At 44.2% G+C, this 16,898-nt stretch overlaps 1 protein-coding gene across 2 annotated transcripts in view; it reads right to left on the reverse strand.

Moving 5' to 3' along the window:
* Positions 1-16,898, reverse strand: part of wdr27 (WD repeat domain 27) — a 171,476-nt gene that overhangs the window by 134,212 nt on the left and 20,366 nt on the right. For both annotated transcript variants that reach the window (XM_035801061.2, XM_035801060.2), the window contains exons 13-17: positions 16,750-16,823; positions 4,325-4,400; positions 3,537-3,608; positions 3,200-3,309; positions 2,985-3,074 (exon numbers count right to left, since the gene is read on the reverse strand). In XM_035801061.2, the coding sequence (XP_035656954.1) occupies positions 2,985-3,074; positions 3,200-3,309; positions 3,537-3,608; positions 4,325-4,400; positions 16,750-16,823 (422 nt within the window). The remainder of the gene's footprint in view (positions 1-2,984; positions 3,075-3,199; positions 3,310-3,536; positions 3,609-4,324; positions 4,401-16,749; positions 16,824-16,898) is intronic.

The following is a 16,898-nucleotide window of genomic DNA, read 5'->3' on the forward strand; positions in this document are numbered from 1 at the left end:
CGTTCTCAGCCCTCTTCTGCACTCCCTGTTCACCCATGACTGTGTGGCCATGCACACCTCCAACTCAATCACCAAGTTTGCAGACGACACTACAATGGTAGGCTTGATGATCATGGACTTCAGGAAACAGCAGAGGGAGCACACCCCTATCCACATCGACGGGACAGTAGTGGAGAAGGTGGAAAGTTTCAAGTTCCTCGGCGTACACATCACGGACAAACTGAAATGATCCACCCACAGACAGCGTGGTGAAGAACTTTCCACCTTCACTACTGTCCCATCGATGTGGATAGGGGCTGCACCCTCTGCTGTTCCCTGAAGTCCATGATCATCTCCTTTGTTTTGTTGACGTTGAGTGTGAGGTTATTTTCCTGACACCACACTCTGAGGGCCCTCACCTCCTCCCTGTAGGCCGTCTCGTCATTGTTGGTAATCAAGCCTACCACTGTAGTGTTGTCTGCAAACTTGATGATTGAGTTGGAGGCATGCATGGCCACGCAGTCATGAGTGAACAGGGAGTACAGGAGAGGGCTCTTCAAACTCAGGAGGCTGAAGAAATTTGGCTTGTCACCAAAAACACTCAAACTTCTACAGATGCACAATCGAGAGCATCCTGTCGGTCTGTATCACCGCCTGGTACGGCAACTGCTCCGCCCACAACCGTAAGGCTCTCCAGAGGGTAGTGAGGTCTGCACAACACATCACCGGGGGCAAACTACCTGCCCTCCAGGACACCTACACCACCCGATGTCACAGGAAGGCCAAAAAGATCATCAAGGACAACAACCACCCGAGCCACTGCCCTTTCACCCCGCTATCATCCAGAATGCGAGGTCAGTACAGGTGCATCAAAGCTGGGACCGAGAGACTGAAAACAGCTTCTATCTCAAGGCCATCAGACTGTTAAACAGCCACCACTAACATTGAGTGGCTGCTGCCAACATACTGACTCAACTCTAGCCACTTTAATAATAAAAAATTGGATGTAATAAATGTATCACTAGTCACTTTAAACAATGCCACTTTATATATTGTTTACATACCCTACATTACTAATCTCATATGTATATACTGTACTTTATACCATCTATTGCATCTTGCCTATGCCGTTCGGCCATCGCTCATCCATATATTTATATGTACATATTCTTATTCATTCCTTTACACTTGTGTGTAAAAGGTAGTTGCTGTGAATTTTTAGATTACTTGTTAGATATTAATGCATGGTCGGAACTAGAAGCACAAGCATTTCGCTACACTCGCATTAACATCTGCTAACCATGTGTATGTGACCAATAAAATTTGATTTGGCCTACAGAACTGTCATCTAGTGGAGACAGTCTAACAACAACTAACAGGCACTGGCCTACAATATGCCAAACCACTCATCCTTTCATTGATATATGACATCCACTGACTGGCCATACTAGTCTCTGTCTTTGCTGTTAAGAACCCAACCACACTTACTGGCCATACTAGTCTCTGTCTTAGCTGTTAAGAACCCAACCACACTTACTGGCCATACTAGTCTCTGTCTTAGCTGTTAAGAACCCAACCACACCGACTGACTGGTGTTTGTGTGTGGATCACAGGGACAGATATTTAGAATCCTGTGGTCTGCTGACTGTAGAAAGCTCTATAAATCAACACAATTCACCTCCAAGAGAATGCTGCTATCAAAGCAAGCATCAGGGGTGTGTGTGTGCGTGTGTGTGTGTGGGAGGGAGGGAGGGAGGCTGTGGGTGAGCTGGAGTGCAGATGTTGAGCAATATCTTAAATTAGCGCCAGAAACAGTTAGGAAGACATGTTGCTGTAGTACCCATCTGCGGAGGAGAGCAGAACACAGCTTTCTCTCCAAACCATCAATAAGTCCTACTCTTTCTCAGGAGAATGTAAAAGACAATGTTAACCAAACACCTTACTCACGCTCACGCCGTGGCAGAGAACCAGATAATGCTTAACCAGGATATATATATTTTTTTTTTATCTCGATGTTAGAGGATATGGGTGGATGTTTGGATCTTCTCCCGAAGCCTTTTATCTTGAGCCTCTGGACCTGTTTCCAGTATCGTTTACGATCCCAGATGAAATAAGTAAATCATCATAGGCTAAGGCTACCCTGTATCAACAGTAAAGAAAATATCAGATAATAGTTGAGTTTAAATAGCATTCTGAAGAGTATTCACTTCATTCACACTTTATATGAAAACAGTAATGAAGCATTAAGAAAAAGGCCAGCAACACTCCTAGCATACAGGCTTTAAATGCTAAAACATCCTGTAAGATTCCAAAGTGAATGTGACTCTGGTGCAGGTTACTATTTCCATCACGGTTAAGGGACACTTTGGGTCTTGGATAGCTTGGGCTGAGAACAGTGTGAAAATAAGCTAGGTAGTGATTTAGTCTGTATTCCACTAGGCTTATAAAAACAGGGTTATAAGCTCAGTTCCTCTCTTTATTTTTCAGCCATATAGTAACTAAGTTTCACCCTCAGTAATAATGCGGGAGAAAAAGAAAAACAATCCTCTCCACAGTTGCCTTGATTCACCTCAGAGCTAGAACATCATTCACAACATGATTGACAGGTGAGATAGATAAACAAAAAATGTGGTTCAATAAATAATAAAACAAAGTCATCAAAAACCACACTCCGTCATGTTCTTTGGGTTTTAAGGTTTCGACTGCTTTGCTTTTTCACTGAGACTTATTTTAAAGGAGAGTGAAAAGGAGGGAACAGGGAGGAAAAGGGAACCGTGGACCAAAACAATCTTGAGGTAAAATAAACAGAATTTGAGAGGTTTCTAATCTGTGTGTGCGTGTGTGTGTGTGTGTGTGTGTGTGTGTGTGTGTGTGTGTGTGTGTGTGTGTGTGTGTGTGTGTGTGTGTGTGTGTGTGTGTGTGTGTGTGTGTGTGTGTGTGTGTGTGTGTGTGTGTGTGTGTGTGCGTGTGCGTGTGCGTGTGCGTGTGTTTTCTTGCCCCACTACCTGTGTAAACAGCTGGAGTGCCAGTGAGGGAGGACTTGTACAACAATACAGATCTGTCTCCCAGACCACACAGAATCTGCTTTCCATCTCCTGGGCAGAGAGGACAAAAAAATATATATATATATATTAGCTTGTATGATTCTAATGATTCTTGGTAAAGCAAAGAAGGAACAAATGAAAGTATGATAAAAATAGAAAAAAAGAGAGAGAGTTACCTGAGTATTGGGTACAGCAAACTGGTGTAGGGGTTTTGACTGTGCTGAGGTTAGTGTGTGGGACACTGGGTGCTGCAGTGTCTCCTGGGTATTCACTAATGAGACATCCTCTAAAATAAAGCAGAATTATGTTGATATTCATATGGAAAAAACATCAAGAATGTTGTACAAAACAAAGGGCCGGATTCCCAGACTAAGACTAATCCAACTAATGGTCTAAAATGCATGTTCATTGAAGATTTTCCATTAAACTACCTTTTAGTCCAGGTCTAAGCTTTGTACTGTATCTGTCTGAGAAACCAGCCCTAAATATATCTGGACATGGTGGTCTGCTTACATCTTCTTGTTGGTCTTTGTAGGTCCTGGGGTCTTCTTCTGAACATTGGTCTTGGGTGAGAACATTGTCATTCTGAAAAGCAAACATATTTATGTAAAATTGCATTTTCTTCATTTTATTAACAGCATAATATAAATGTAACTTCAACCCTGAACCCTAACACATCGGCCTTAATATTGATGCAAGAACAGGGGCAGACTGGCCATCTGGCATTTGCCCGTGAATATTTAGCCCAGTGGGCCTGTCTAACTTGTTTTCTTTACGCAAAATGATAATTATTTGGCTAATAATGGGGGTGGGGCCTCAAAGAAAAAAAGTTACTGGTGTATTACAAAAGCAAGGGCCGATTTCTGGTCCCAGTCTGCCCCTGTGCAAGAAAACATGAGAGAGGGAAGAGCATTTTATTTTTTTAAACTTTCCACATAAAATATGACCAAATAATAAATTAAGCGCAAGACTTGGACTGGAAACTAAAACAGTGAACAGAACCTACACACCCCAGGACCAAAAATATAATCTGCATATACTTAACATTTAGAAAAATAACAGTCTTAGTTAACACCTATGTAAAAAGACAGAAAGAAATTTAACAAAAACATAATTAATCTAATATGAAGGCTGTTTAAATATTGTAAGGTTTTTGTGTGTATTTTCTCTGTTACTTATTTCCTTGTCTCATTATAGCTCGCTGATGTGTAACGTTCTATTCCAATAGGTAGAAAAGGACAGAAAGTCTTGCTGGTGGAACAATTCCTCAACCGTTGGACTCCCCTCTCACACACACCTACCGGGGACATTGTGTGTATCCTGATGACTTGACCTGTGTGTGGAAAACTAGAGGCTGCTCCTTCACACCACGTTTCCCTGAGCCAGAGAGGGAGAGAGATAAGACATGTAGTCATTGATAGGATATGCAGAGATTTATATGAACCCGTCATTCACCAACAGTATCAAGTAGTTATATTCTACCTCGTATGATCATCATTAGGATCCTACAGATGTCTCTGTCTCTGTCCTCGTGGACTAAGGGAGGGAATGATGGTGCCTGTGTGTGTGTGTGTGTGTGTGTGTGTGTGTGTGTGTGTGTGTGTGTGTGTGTGTGTGTGTGTGTGTGTGTGACGTAGCCCATTGCTCCTCTCCTCGCTGTCAAAACCTTCACTTCTCTGGAGTGGAGAGTGAGCTCACTTTTTCCACAGCCATTAAAACATGTGTGTGGTTTTCCCAAAAAAACGTATCCTGTCGTCCGCAGGCAAAATAAGGAAAAGTCAAATAGCCTCGTAACTAAGAGAAGCTATAATAAGGTTACACGTTACATTTGAAAAAGGAAAGATGGTTATTTTGTGTTTTCTGGAGCATACTTTGATTGTTTTACTGTTTTAACAAAGTCCTTTGTTCTTAACTAAAACTAGAAGGCAGTTTTATGAATGTTAAAACAGTCTTTGTAAAAAGTGACACACTTCCATAAAATAAGAGCTGAACTGCACCGCGCTGCTTTTGCCATAATTGCCATAATGTAACTAGGGAAGGCCTAACAGTGCAAACTGTAACTCTGGACTAAGGTTGCAAAGCTAGCCTAACAGGTTCATGGGAAAACATCTAATCAACAATGGCATTATTTTCAATGAACTCTGCAACTCTTCCAACTGAAATCTGAGGTTTGTAGTTTTTCAAGTCATCGCCTATCGAATATACCGTGTCTATGGGGTCATTGCACTTCCTAAGGCTTCCACTAGATGTCAACAGTCTTTAGAACCTTGTTTGATGCTTCTAATGTGAGGCAGGGGGGAATAAGCGCTGAATGAGTCAGAGGTCTGCCAGAGTGGCATGAGCTGATCACGCATGCTCACGTGAGAGTTAGCTTGCGTTCCATTGCATTTCTACAGACAAAGGAATTCTCCGGTGGAACATTATTGAAGATTTATGATAAAAACATCCTAAAGATTGATTATATACTTCGTTTGACATATTTCTACAAACTGTAATATGAGTTTTCGTCTAAACTTTCGCCTGGACTTGCCCGCGCGTCGTTAGATTGGATTGTGTACTAAAAACGCGAACAAAAAGGAGGTATTTGGACATAAATTATAGACTTTATCAAACAAATCAAACATTTATTGTGGATCTGGGATTCCTGGGAGTGCATTCTGATGAAGATCAAAGGTAAGTGAATATTTATTATGCTGTTTCTGACTTCTTTTGACACCACAACATAGCGGATATCTGTATGGCTTGTTTTGTTGTCTGAGCTCTGTACTCAGATTATTGCATGGTGTGCTTTTTCGGTAAAGCTTTTTTGAAATCTGACACAGCGGTTGCATTAAGGAGAAGTGGATCTAAAATTCCATGCATAACATAACATAACATTGTATCTTTTATCAATGTTTATTATGAGTATTTCTGTAAATTGATGTGGCTCTCTGCAAAATCACCGGATGTTTTGGAAGCAAAACATTACTGAACGTAACACACGAATGTAAACTGAGATTTTTGGACGTAAATATGATCTTTATCGAACAAAACATACATGTATTTCTGTGACTAGGAGCAGACCTAACATAATCATTTGGTGTGCCTTTTTGAAATCGGACACTGTGGTTGGATTAACAACAAGTGTACCTTTAAAATGGTGTAAAATACTTCTATGTTTGAGGAATTTTAATTAAAACCTCTTAGGGAAGCTGCGAAAATTCGCAGCTTTTTGTTAACCTCTTAGAACTCATGCTCTATACTGCCCCTGTTGGAGAAAGTGTGTGCCCATAGTAAACTGAAAATATTTTTCCCCAAAATTGCTAATATATGCATATAAAAAATATTATCGAATAGAAAACACTCTAAAGCTTCTAAAACCGTTTAAATTTTGTCTCTATGTAAAGCAGAAATCTCAGGGCATGCATTCTCCCAAATGCTCTCTTGTCATGGAAAAAGTTGGCCCAACTTTGACGTCATCTCACACGCACTTCCCAAACAGCTACCGCTCTGGGAACAGTCTGTATGTGTTCAGCGCGAAGCCTGCTTTCAATGGGGCTTCTCATTGTGAGAATCGCGCGCTCACGGGAGTTTGAGCGAGCCGAAACCTCTCGGCCAAGCGAAAAAAAAAAAAAGGTGACTGTTACGCGCTCTGGCCGGGTGATGTATTTTCTTCAGGATCGATTAAACGACGTGTGTGTTTCTGTTCGTCCTCACGATTTCTGTGCACCTTTATAACATGTTAAAGCTTATTTATGAACATAGTTTGACAAGTTTACTCAACATTTAATATGTAATTTCGACGTTTTGGTGCGCATCCACTTGAATTTTGCCTACATTTCGACCGAAATGTGGCTATTTTGAGAACCGAAAGACACAGACTTGAAAACTAAACGCTGGTTTGGTAAGTATAATCCCTTCCAGGTCTTTTGATGGAAGAACAGCAAAGGTAAGGGAATATTTATGTGGTAAATTTGGGTTTCTGTCGACTCCAAGATAGAGGAGCGATAATGCTAATTTTGGAGCGCCGACTCTAGTATAGCCTAGTGAACGCAACCTGTAACGTTAAAAATAAATGTAACACAGCGATTGCATTTAGAAGAAGTGTATCTTCCTATACATATGTAAAACATGCATATTTAGTCAAAGTTTATGATGTGTATTCCTTGTTAGCTGACGTTATCTGCCGGAGCTATCGGCATTTCTCCTGACATTTTAGTAGCATTTTTTGAACGATGCATCATTGTAAACAGAGATTTATGGATATATATTGCAGATTATTGAAAAAAAATGAATGTACTGTGTAACATGTTATATTACTGTCATCTGATGAAGATTTCAAAAGGTTAGTGAAATGATTTTTCTTTTAATCCTGCGTTTGTTGATTGCATATTTTTTCCTACTTGGCTATGCAAATGAGCTATGTCTGTGGTGGTGGTTTGACATAAATATGTGCTATGTTTTCGCCGTAAAACATTTTAGAAATCTGATTTGCTGGGTAGATAAACAACTTGTTTATCTTTAATTTGAGCTATTTTACTTGTTAATGTGTAGAGGTTAAATATTTTTAGGAATATTTTTTCGCATTGTGCGTTATGCTAATGAGCTTGAGCCGTAGTCACGAACCCGGATCCGGTATTGGTGGACTATGAGGTTAAAAATCGCGCAACATTTCAGCGCCCTGCTATTCATGCCAGGAATATAGTATATGCATATGATTAGTATGTGTGGATAGAAAACACTCAGACGTTTCTAAAACTGGTTAAATCACGGCTGTGACTATAACAGAACGTGCGTTTCATCGAAAAGTGCAGGAAAATCTGATCACTGAAAATGGAAAAAAATATCCATGCGCCACTTCCAAGGATTGTTAAAGGTGAACCGGATTAAATGAGGTCGAGGTTGCAATACCTACAGCTTCCACACATTGTCTAGAGTCTTGTCATTTGCCAACTATTTGTTTCTTGGTCAAACAGACGCAAGGCAGCGCATTTCTTCCGGTGTCCGACCGGATATTTTGGTTGAGATTTATCCGGACAGCATTTCCAGACGGACACCTATAGAATTGACATCGCCTCGTTATCAATTTTATCGCTTATTAACGTGTACTAATACCTAAAGTTGCATTACAAAAGTATTTCGAAGTGTTTTGTGAAAGTTTATCGTCGACTTTTTTAATTTAAAAAAATGACGTTACATTAGAAAACGCTATTTTTTTCCGTTGTTCACACAGTGTTCCTAGATCGATATCTAGGCTATATATGGACCGATTTAATCGAAAAAAGACCCAAAATGATGTTTATGGGACATCTAGGAGTGCCAAGAAAGAAGCTCGTCAAAGGTAATGAATGTTTTATATTTTATTTCTGCGTTTTGAGTAGCCCCTGGCTATCGCAAAATCTGTCGTTAGGTGACGTTGAAGTATTTTGGGGGATACATGCTATCAGATAATAGCTTCTCATGCTTTCGCCGAAAAGCATTTTACAAATCTGACTTGGTGGATAGATTCACAACGAGTGTAGCTTTAATTCAGTACATTGTATGTGCATTTTAATGAAAGTTTGCGTTTTATCAAAAACTATACGTGGCGCACTTGAAATTTCCGCTGATTTATGTTCCCACCTCGGAACCACGGCCCCAACAAGTTTTAAGAGATTTCTGTTGTTTTGAATTTGGCGCCCTGCACTTTCACTGGCTGTTGTCATATCGATCCCGATAGCGGGATATAAGCCATATGAAATTTAACATGGGTCAAACGTTTCGGGTAGCCTTCCACAAGCTTCCCATAATAAGTTGGGTGAATTTTGGCACATTCCTCCTGACAGAGCTGGTGTAAATGAGTAAAGTTTGTAGGCCTCCTTGCTCGCACACGCCTTTTCAGTTCTGCCCACAAATGTTCCATGGGATTGAGGTTAGGGTGTTGCGATGGCCACTCTAATATCTTGACTTTGTTGTCCTTATGCCATTTTGCCACAACTTTGGAAGTATGCTTGGGGTCATTGTCCATTTGGAAGACCAATTTGCGACCAAGCTTTAACTTCCTGACTGATGCCTTGAGACTTGTTTTACTGTTTTACTGTGGATATAGATACTTTTGTACCGGTTTCCTCCAGCATCTTCACAAGGTCCTTTGCTGTTGTTCTGGGATTGAGTTGCACTTTTCGCAACAAAGTACATTCATCTCTAGGAGACAGAGCGCGTCTCCTTCCTGAGCGGTATGACGGCTGTGTGGTCCCATGGTGTTTATACTTGTGTACTATTGTTTGTACAGATGAACGTGGTACCTTCAGGCGTTTGGAAATTGCTCCCAAGGATGAACCAGACTTTTGGAGGTGTACAATTTTTTCCCTAAGGTCTTGGCTGATTTCTTTTGATTTTCCCATGATGTCAAGCAAAGAAGCACTGAGTTTGAAGGTAGGACTTGAAATACATCCACAGGTACACCTCCAATTGACCCAAATTATGTCAATTAGCCTATCAGAAGCTTCTAAAGCCATAACATAATTTTCTGGAATTTTCCAAGCTGTTTAAAGGCACAGTAAAGTTAGTGTATGTAAACCTCTGACCCACTGGAATTGTGATATAGTGAATTATAAGTTAAATAATCCTTCGGAAAAATTACTTGTGTCATGCACAAAGTAGATGTCCTAACAGACTTGCCAAAACTATAGATTGTTAACAATACATTTGTGGAGTGGTTGAAAAACAAATGTTAACCTAAGTGTATATGAACTTCTGACTTCAACTGTAGGCATTCCTCTTGTCCAGATGGGGGAGGGCCGTGTGCAGTGCAATGGCAATTGCATCAGCCATGGATCTGTTGGAGCAGTATGCAAACTGGAGTGGATCTAGGGTGTCGGGTAGGGTGGAGGTGATATGAAAACTAATGTCTCAAAGCACTTCATGACGACAGAAGTGAGTGCTATGCGGCCATCATCTTAAAATTCAGTTACCTTTACTTTCTTGGGTACAGGAACAATGGTAGACATCTTGAAGCAAGTGGAGACAACAGACTGGGACAGGGAGAGATTGAATATGTCCGCACACACTCCAGACAGCTGGTCTGCGCATGCTCTGAGGACTTGGCTAGGGATTCCGTCTTGACCGGCAGCCTTGCGAGGGCTAAAACGCTTACATTTCTTACTCACGTCGACCACGGAGAACAGGAGCTCACAGTCCCCGTGAGCGGCAGTGGCCCGCGTTAGCGGAGCTATGTTTTCCTCAAGGTGAGCAAAGAAGGTGTTTAGCTTGTCCAGGAGCAAGGCGTCACTGTCCGCAACGTGGCTGGATTTCCCTTTATAATAATCTGTGATTTGTCCCTGTACTGACGTTTTGCCTGTTTTACTGTTCTCTCCTAGTATGAAGAACACTAGCTGAACCTGCCTGAATGTCTACCTGTCTACCTAGCATCCATTCATGTGTCTGTCTGCCCATCTATCTATCTATCTATATGTCTGTCTGCCTGCCTTCATTCCTGCCTGCCTGCGTGCCTGTCTACTTAAGTGCCTGCCTGCGTGCCTGTCTACCTAAGTGCCTGCCTACGTGCCTGTCTACCTAAGTGCCTGCCTGCGTGCCTGTCTATCTAAGAGCCTGCCTGCGTGCCTGTCTACCTAAGTGCCTGCCTGCGTGCCTGTATACCTAAGTGCCTGCCTGCGTGCCTGTCTACCTAAGTGCCTGCCTACGTGCCTGTCTACCGAAGTGCCTGCCTGCGGGCCTGTCTACCGAAGTGCCTGCCTGCGTGCCTGTCTACCTAAGTGCCTGTCTACGTGCCTGTCTACGTGCCTGTCTACCTAAGTGCCTGTCTACGTGCCTGTCTACGTGCCTGTCTACCTAAGTGCCTGCCTGTGTGCCTGTCTACCTAAGTGCCTGCCTGCGTGCCTGTCTACCTAAGTGCCTGCCTGCGTGCCTGTCTACCTAAATGCCTGCCTGCGTGCCTATCTACCGAAGTGCCTGCCTGCGTGCCTGTCTACCTAAGTGCCTGTCTACGTGCCTGTCTACCGAAGTGCCTGCCTGCGTGCCTGTCTACCTAAGTGCCTGCCTACGTGCCTGTCTACCTAAGTGCCTGCCTGCGTGCCTGTCTACCTAAGTGCCTGCCTGCCTGTCTACCTAAGTGCCTGCCTGCCTGTCTACCTAAGTGCCTGCCTGCCTGCCTGTCTACCTAAGTGTCTGCCTGCGTGCCTGTCTACCTAAATGCCTGCCTGCGTGCCTATCTACCGAAGTGCCTGCCTGCGTGCCTGTCTACCTAAGTGCCTGTCTACGTGCCTGTCTACCGAAGTGCCTGCCTGCGTGCCTGTCTACCTAAGTGCCTGCCTACGTGCCTGTCTACCTAAGTGCCTGCCTGCGTGCCTGTCTACCTAAGTGCCTGCCTGCCTGTCTACCTAAGTGCCTGCCTGCCTGTCTACCTAAGTGCCTGCCTGTGTGCCTGTCTACCTAAGTGCCTGCCTGCGTGCCTGTCTACCTAAGTGCCTGCCTGCGTGCCTGTCTACCTAAGTGCCTGCCTGCGTGCCTGTCTACCTAAGTGGCTGCCTGCCTGCCTTCATGCAAACATGCGTGCCTGCCTGCGTGTATTCACCGCAAACTCCTTGTGTTTGTATTCTCCATGGTATATATAGTATGTGTATAATCAAAACAGCAAATGGCCATGAATTACGGGAATCCTAGGAAAGTTTTCTAGGGTTGAGCACGGTGTAGGCCGAGCCACACACACACACACACTCTGGGGAGCCATGTTCTTTAACAGTAGATTTCTGTTAGCACTAACTGTGTGTAATGGCAGTGTGTAAATCAGTCTCTCTCTGTGTGTGTGTGTGTGTGTGTGTGTGTGTGTGTGTGTGTGTGTGTGTGTGTGTGTGTGTGTGTGTGTGTGTGTGTGTGTGTGTGTGTGTGTGTGTGTGTGTGTGTGTGTGTGTGTGTGTGTGTGTGTGCGTGCGTGTGTGCGTGTGTGTGTGTGGAACGAACTGTCTGTAGTGTAAAACAGTCTGTGCTACTGTCTCCAACAGAGTAGAGCCAGAGCTTCCAGGGTCTAATTATACACCACAGATCTGTCACTTTATCTACTGAACAAGACACGGCCTCACTGTATCTACTGAACAAGACACGGCCTCACTGTATCTACTGAACAAGACATGACCTCACTGTATCTACTGAACAAGAAATGACCTCACTGTATCTACTGAACAAGACACGGCCTCACTGTATCTACTGAACAAGACACGGCCTCACTATATCTACTGAACAAGACACGATCTCACTGTATCTACTGAACAAGACACGGCCTCACTGTATCTACTGAACAAGACACGGCCTCACTGTATCTACTGAACAAGACACGGCCTCACTGTATCTACTGAACAAGACATGACCTCCCTGTATCTACTGAACAAGACATGACCTCACTGTATCTACTGAACCAGACATGACCTCACTGTATCTACTGAACAAGACATGGCCTCACTATATCTACTGAACAAGACATGACCTCACTGTATCTAATGATCAAGACACAACCTCACTGTATCTACTGAACAAGACATGGCCTCACTGTATCTACTGAACAAGACATGACCTCACTGTATCTACTGATCAAGACACAACCTCACTGTATCTACTGAACAAGACACGGCCTCACTGTATCTACTGAACAAGACACGGCCTCACTGTATCTACTGAACAAGACACGGCCTCACTATATATACTGAACAAGACATGGCCTCACTGTATCTACTGAACAAGACACGACCTCATTGTATCTACTGAACAAGACACGGCCTCACTGTATCTACTGAACAAGACATGACCTCAATGTATCTACTGAACAAGACACGACCTCACTATATATACTGAACAAGACACAACCTCACTGTATCTACTGAACAAGACATGGCCTCACTATATCTACTGAACAAGACATGACCTCACTGTATCTACTGACCAAGACACAACCTCACTGTATCTACTGAACAAGACACGGCCTCACTGTATCTACTGATCAAGACACAACCTCACTGTATCTACTGAACAAGACACGGCCTCACTATATATACTGAACAAGACACGGCCTCACTGTATCTACTGAACAAGACACGGCCTCACTGTATCTACTGAACAAGACATGGCCTCACTGTATCTACTGAACCAGACATGACCTCCCTGTATCTACTGAACAAGACACAACCTCACTATATCTACTGAACCAGACATGACCTCACTGTATCTACTGAACAAGACACAACCTCACTATATCTACTGAACAAGACACGGCCTCACTGTATCTACTGAACAAGCCCTACTGAACAACACATGACCTCACTGTATCTACTGATCAAGACACGACCTGATGAGACCAGGTGAGAAACCAACACAGGTGAAATCAATGAACAAAAATGAAAATGAACGCTACGTGCCCCCCTTCGGGGACACAGGACCGGTCTTCAGGCCCATAACCTTCCCAGTCCACTAGGGAGTGGATGCGACCTCTCAGGCGTTTGAAATCACAAATGGCCCTTATGGCGTAGGCAGGTTCCCCTCTGACGGAAGGACGAGGAGATTTTGTATTGACGGGGTAACATGAGGCAGTATGTGACATGGTTGATGCAATGAGTTATCTTGAAGGGACCAATGAAGCGAGGACAGAACTTTTTGCTGGGGAGGCGGAGCCGGTTGTCTCTGGTAGAGAGCCACACACACTGTCCGGGGTGAAAGAGTGGCGTAGGCCGGTGAGCTGTCTCCCATACCCGCTCACTACGCCGAAAGCAGTCATTCAACAGCTGGGACAGTACCAGGCTCTGCCTCCCAGGGAAACATGGGGGGTTGGTAACCAAGGACACACTGAAACGGAGTAAGGTGGAGGGATGAGTGCATGAGTGAGTTCTGAGCGTATTCGGCCCAGGCCATATACCGACTCCAGCCTTGTGCAGAGGCAGAACATTGTTGGCGGAGGTACTTCCCTATTTCTTGGTTCAGGCGTTCCGTCTGCCTGTTGGTCTGGGGATGGTATCCGGAGGAGAGGTTGAGGGCGACCCCCAGTCAGTCGCAGAAGGATTGCCACACCCGGAAGACAAACTGGGGCCTGCAGTCAGAGACGATGTACTCCGGAATCCCATACAGACGGAACATCTGCTGGAACATACACTCCGCCAATTCCATGGCGTTAGGTAGATGAGGTGGAGGAACCAGACAACACATTTTTGAAAAATAGTCTACAATGACAAGGATGGTGGTGTTACCAGAGGATTCAGGAAAGTCTGGGATGAAGTCTACAGCTATGTGGGACCAAGGTCTGTGAGGGATTGGCAAAGGTTGAAGCTTCCCGGAAGGGAGATGACGAGGGCTTTAGGTTTGGGCGCAGACAGGACATGAGAGTACGTAATCCCTTACGTCGGATGCCATTGAGGACCACCAGAACTTCCGGGCTAGAAGTTTGGTGGTTCGTGTAATGTCCGGATGTCCTGACCCCAAGGACGTGTGACATCATTGCATCAGTTGGAGTCTAACAGCTGCAGGTACGTAACTCTTCCCAGCTGGTGTCTTAGGAGGAGCCGGGTCAGAGGTTAGGGCTTTTTGTATGGCAGAGTGAACATCGCACTGTACCGGTCCCATAATGCAAGAGGAAGGAGGAATGGGTGTAGGGTCTGAGTTACTGGTCGGAAGGTCAAACTGTCGGGAGAGAACATCAGCTTTTACATTTTTCTTTCCAGGGATGTAACTTTTTAAAATTGTATATTTTTATTATTTTACCCCTTTTTCTCCCCAATTTTATGGTATCCGATTGGTAGTAGTTACAGGCTTGTCTCATTGCCGCAATTCCCAAACGGACTCGGGAGAGGCGAAGGTCGAGAGCCATGCGTCCTCCGAAACACAACCCAACCAAGCCGCACTGCTTCTTGACACTATGCTCATCCAACCCGTAAGCCAGCCGCACCAATGTGTCGGAGGAAACACCGTACACCTGGCGACCTGGTCAGCGTGCACTGCGCCCGGCCCGACACAGGAGTCGCTAGTGCGCGATGAGACAAGGATATCCCTGCCGGCCAAACCCTCCCCAACCCAAACGACGCTGGGCCAATTGTGCTCCGCCCCATGAGCCTCCCGGTCGCGGCTGGCTGCGACAGAGCCTGCGCTCGAACCCAGAATCTCTGGTGACACAGCTAGCAATGCAATGTGCCTTAGACCACTGCGCCATCCGGGAGTCCAGGGATGAAATTAACATGAAAATGAAAGCGTGTGAAGAAGAGAGCCCAGCGGGCTTGTCTGGAGTTTAAACTCTTGGCCCCTCTGATATGTTCCAGATTACGATGACCTGTTAGGAAGAGAAAGGGATGTTGTACGCCCTCCAACCAGTGGTGCCACTCCTCAAGGGCCAGCTTGATGGTGAGGAGTTCTCTGTTTCCCACATCGTAATTCCTCTCAGCGGGGGAGAAGAAGGCACAGGGATGTGATTTGGGAGGTGTTCCCACCCGCTGAGAGAGTATGGCTCCTACTCCTACTTCGGAGGCATCCACCTCCAGGGTGAAAGGAAGGGTCGGATCAGGTTGGTGAAGGACAGGAGCTGAGGTGAAGAGGCGTTTCAAGTTGTTGAACGCAGTCAGGGCGGTATCAAAAATGAAAGACAGGGCTATGCTACAGAACACAAAGAAACAGGCCTACGTTCAAGAACACAAAGAAAATAAACACAAGGTTGACGAAGAAAAGAAAAGCAGAACCTTACAGGTTGACCCTGGGAATCGAACCCACAACCCTGGATGTGGAAGTGCCATGCTCTACCAACTGAGTCGTACAAAGTTATAAGCTCATCTATGATAAGTGATAATGGTATCAATGAAGTCAACTCTGTTTGTGCAATCTGAGGAACTGAGATCAAAGTTTTTCTCAAATAATGCATCTACATCACTGGTAGTATAATTTCAGTGAACACACAACATATATTCCTTTTTGTACAATTCTGTATTAGCCTGACGACCCATCCACATTTCTCCAGCCAAACACCACTTCCATTAACGTTTCTTCTGTGGAGCAACCAACAGAGCAGTGGAATTAAATTCAGGATGAGTCGTCAGGCAAACTCTGTATGTGCAATACACAGGAACTGAGAGGAATCTAATAATGTATGTTTCATGGGTATCCACTGATATGCAGAGGTAGAAAACATGTCTGTCCAGAAGTTTGACCATCCCATCTGTTATGCAGAGGTAGATAATGTAATAATTCCATCCTTCCAACTATATTTTCAGATAATGATGATCAGTAGCTCTAGTCTATGCGGCTGCAATTAGCCAGGGGAAGAAGTTACAGTATCTCTAGTAATAATAGATGTAGAATCCCACTATGGAACATGATATAGTTTAAGGGAGGTGACCTGTAGCCAAACTAAGCAGTGGACATGCCAATCATAAAAGAAAACCACGGACCGGTAAATCCTTTTAATAATATATATGTCTACAGTAATACTGTTATATGCCATTTAGTAGACACTTTTATCCAAGTGAGTGCATATTTTACACATGTATTTTAGCATATGTGACCCCAATGGAAACCTAACCCACAAACCCTGCTGTTGCTAGCACTACACTCTGACCCATACCGAACCACAAACTCAAATTCATTCAACAGTGGTTCTTGGGTAACACTGTGTGGGCTATAACATGTGGTTGTGTGCATTAGTGTGTTTATGTGTGAAGGGGCAAGCCCAGTGTTTGTGTGTGTGTGTGTGGGGGGGGGTAAACTGGGAGGGTTGATACTTGCTGCTGACCTGTTTTTGTGGGAGGTTTAGGACCCTTCTTTTTCAACTCAGCGTTGAGAGGAGATTCAGGCATCAGAGGGGCACTAAAAGGAGGAAGAGGAAAAAACTAAATTGCTCCTTGGCTACTGGAAATAAAAAAGCTGTGTGTGTGTTGCATT

Source organism: Oncorhynchus keta, chromosome 24, assembly GCF_023373465.1.
Source record: "Oncorhynchus keta strain PuntledgeMale-10-30-2019 chromosome 24, Oket_V2, whole genome shotgun sequence".
In the NCBI taxonomy this organism is placed as follows: domain Eukaryota; kingdom Metazoa; phylum Chordata; class Actinopteri; order Salmoniformes; family Salmonidae; genus Oncorhynchus; species Oncorhynchus keta.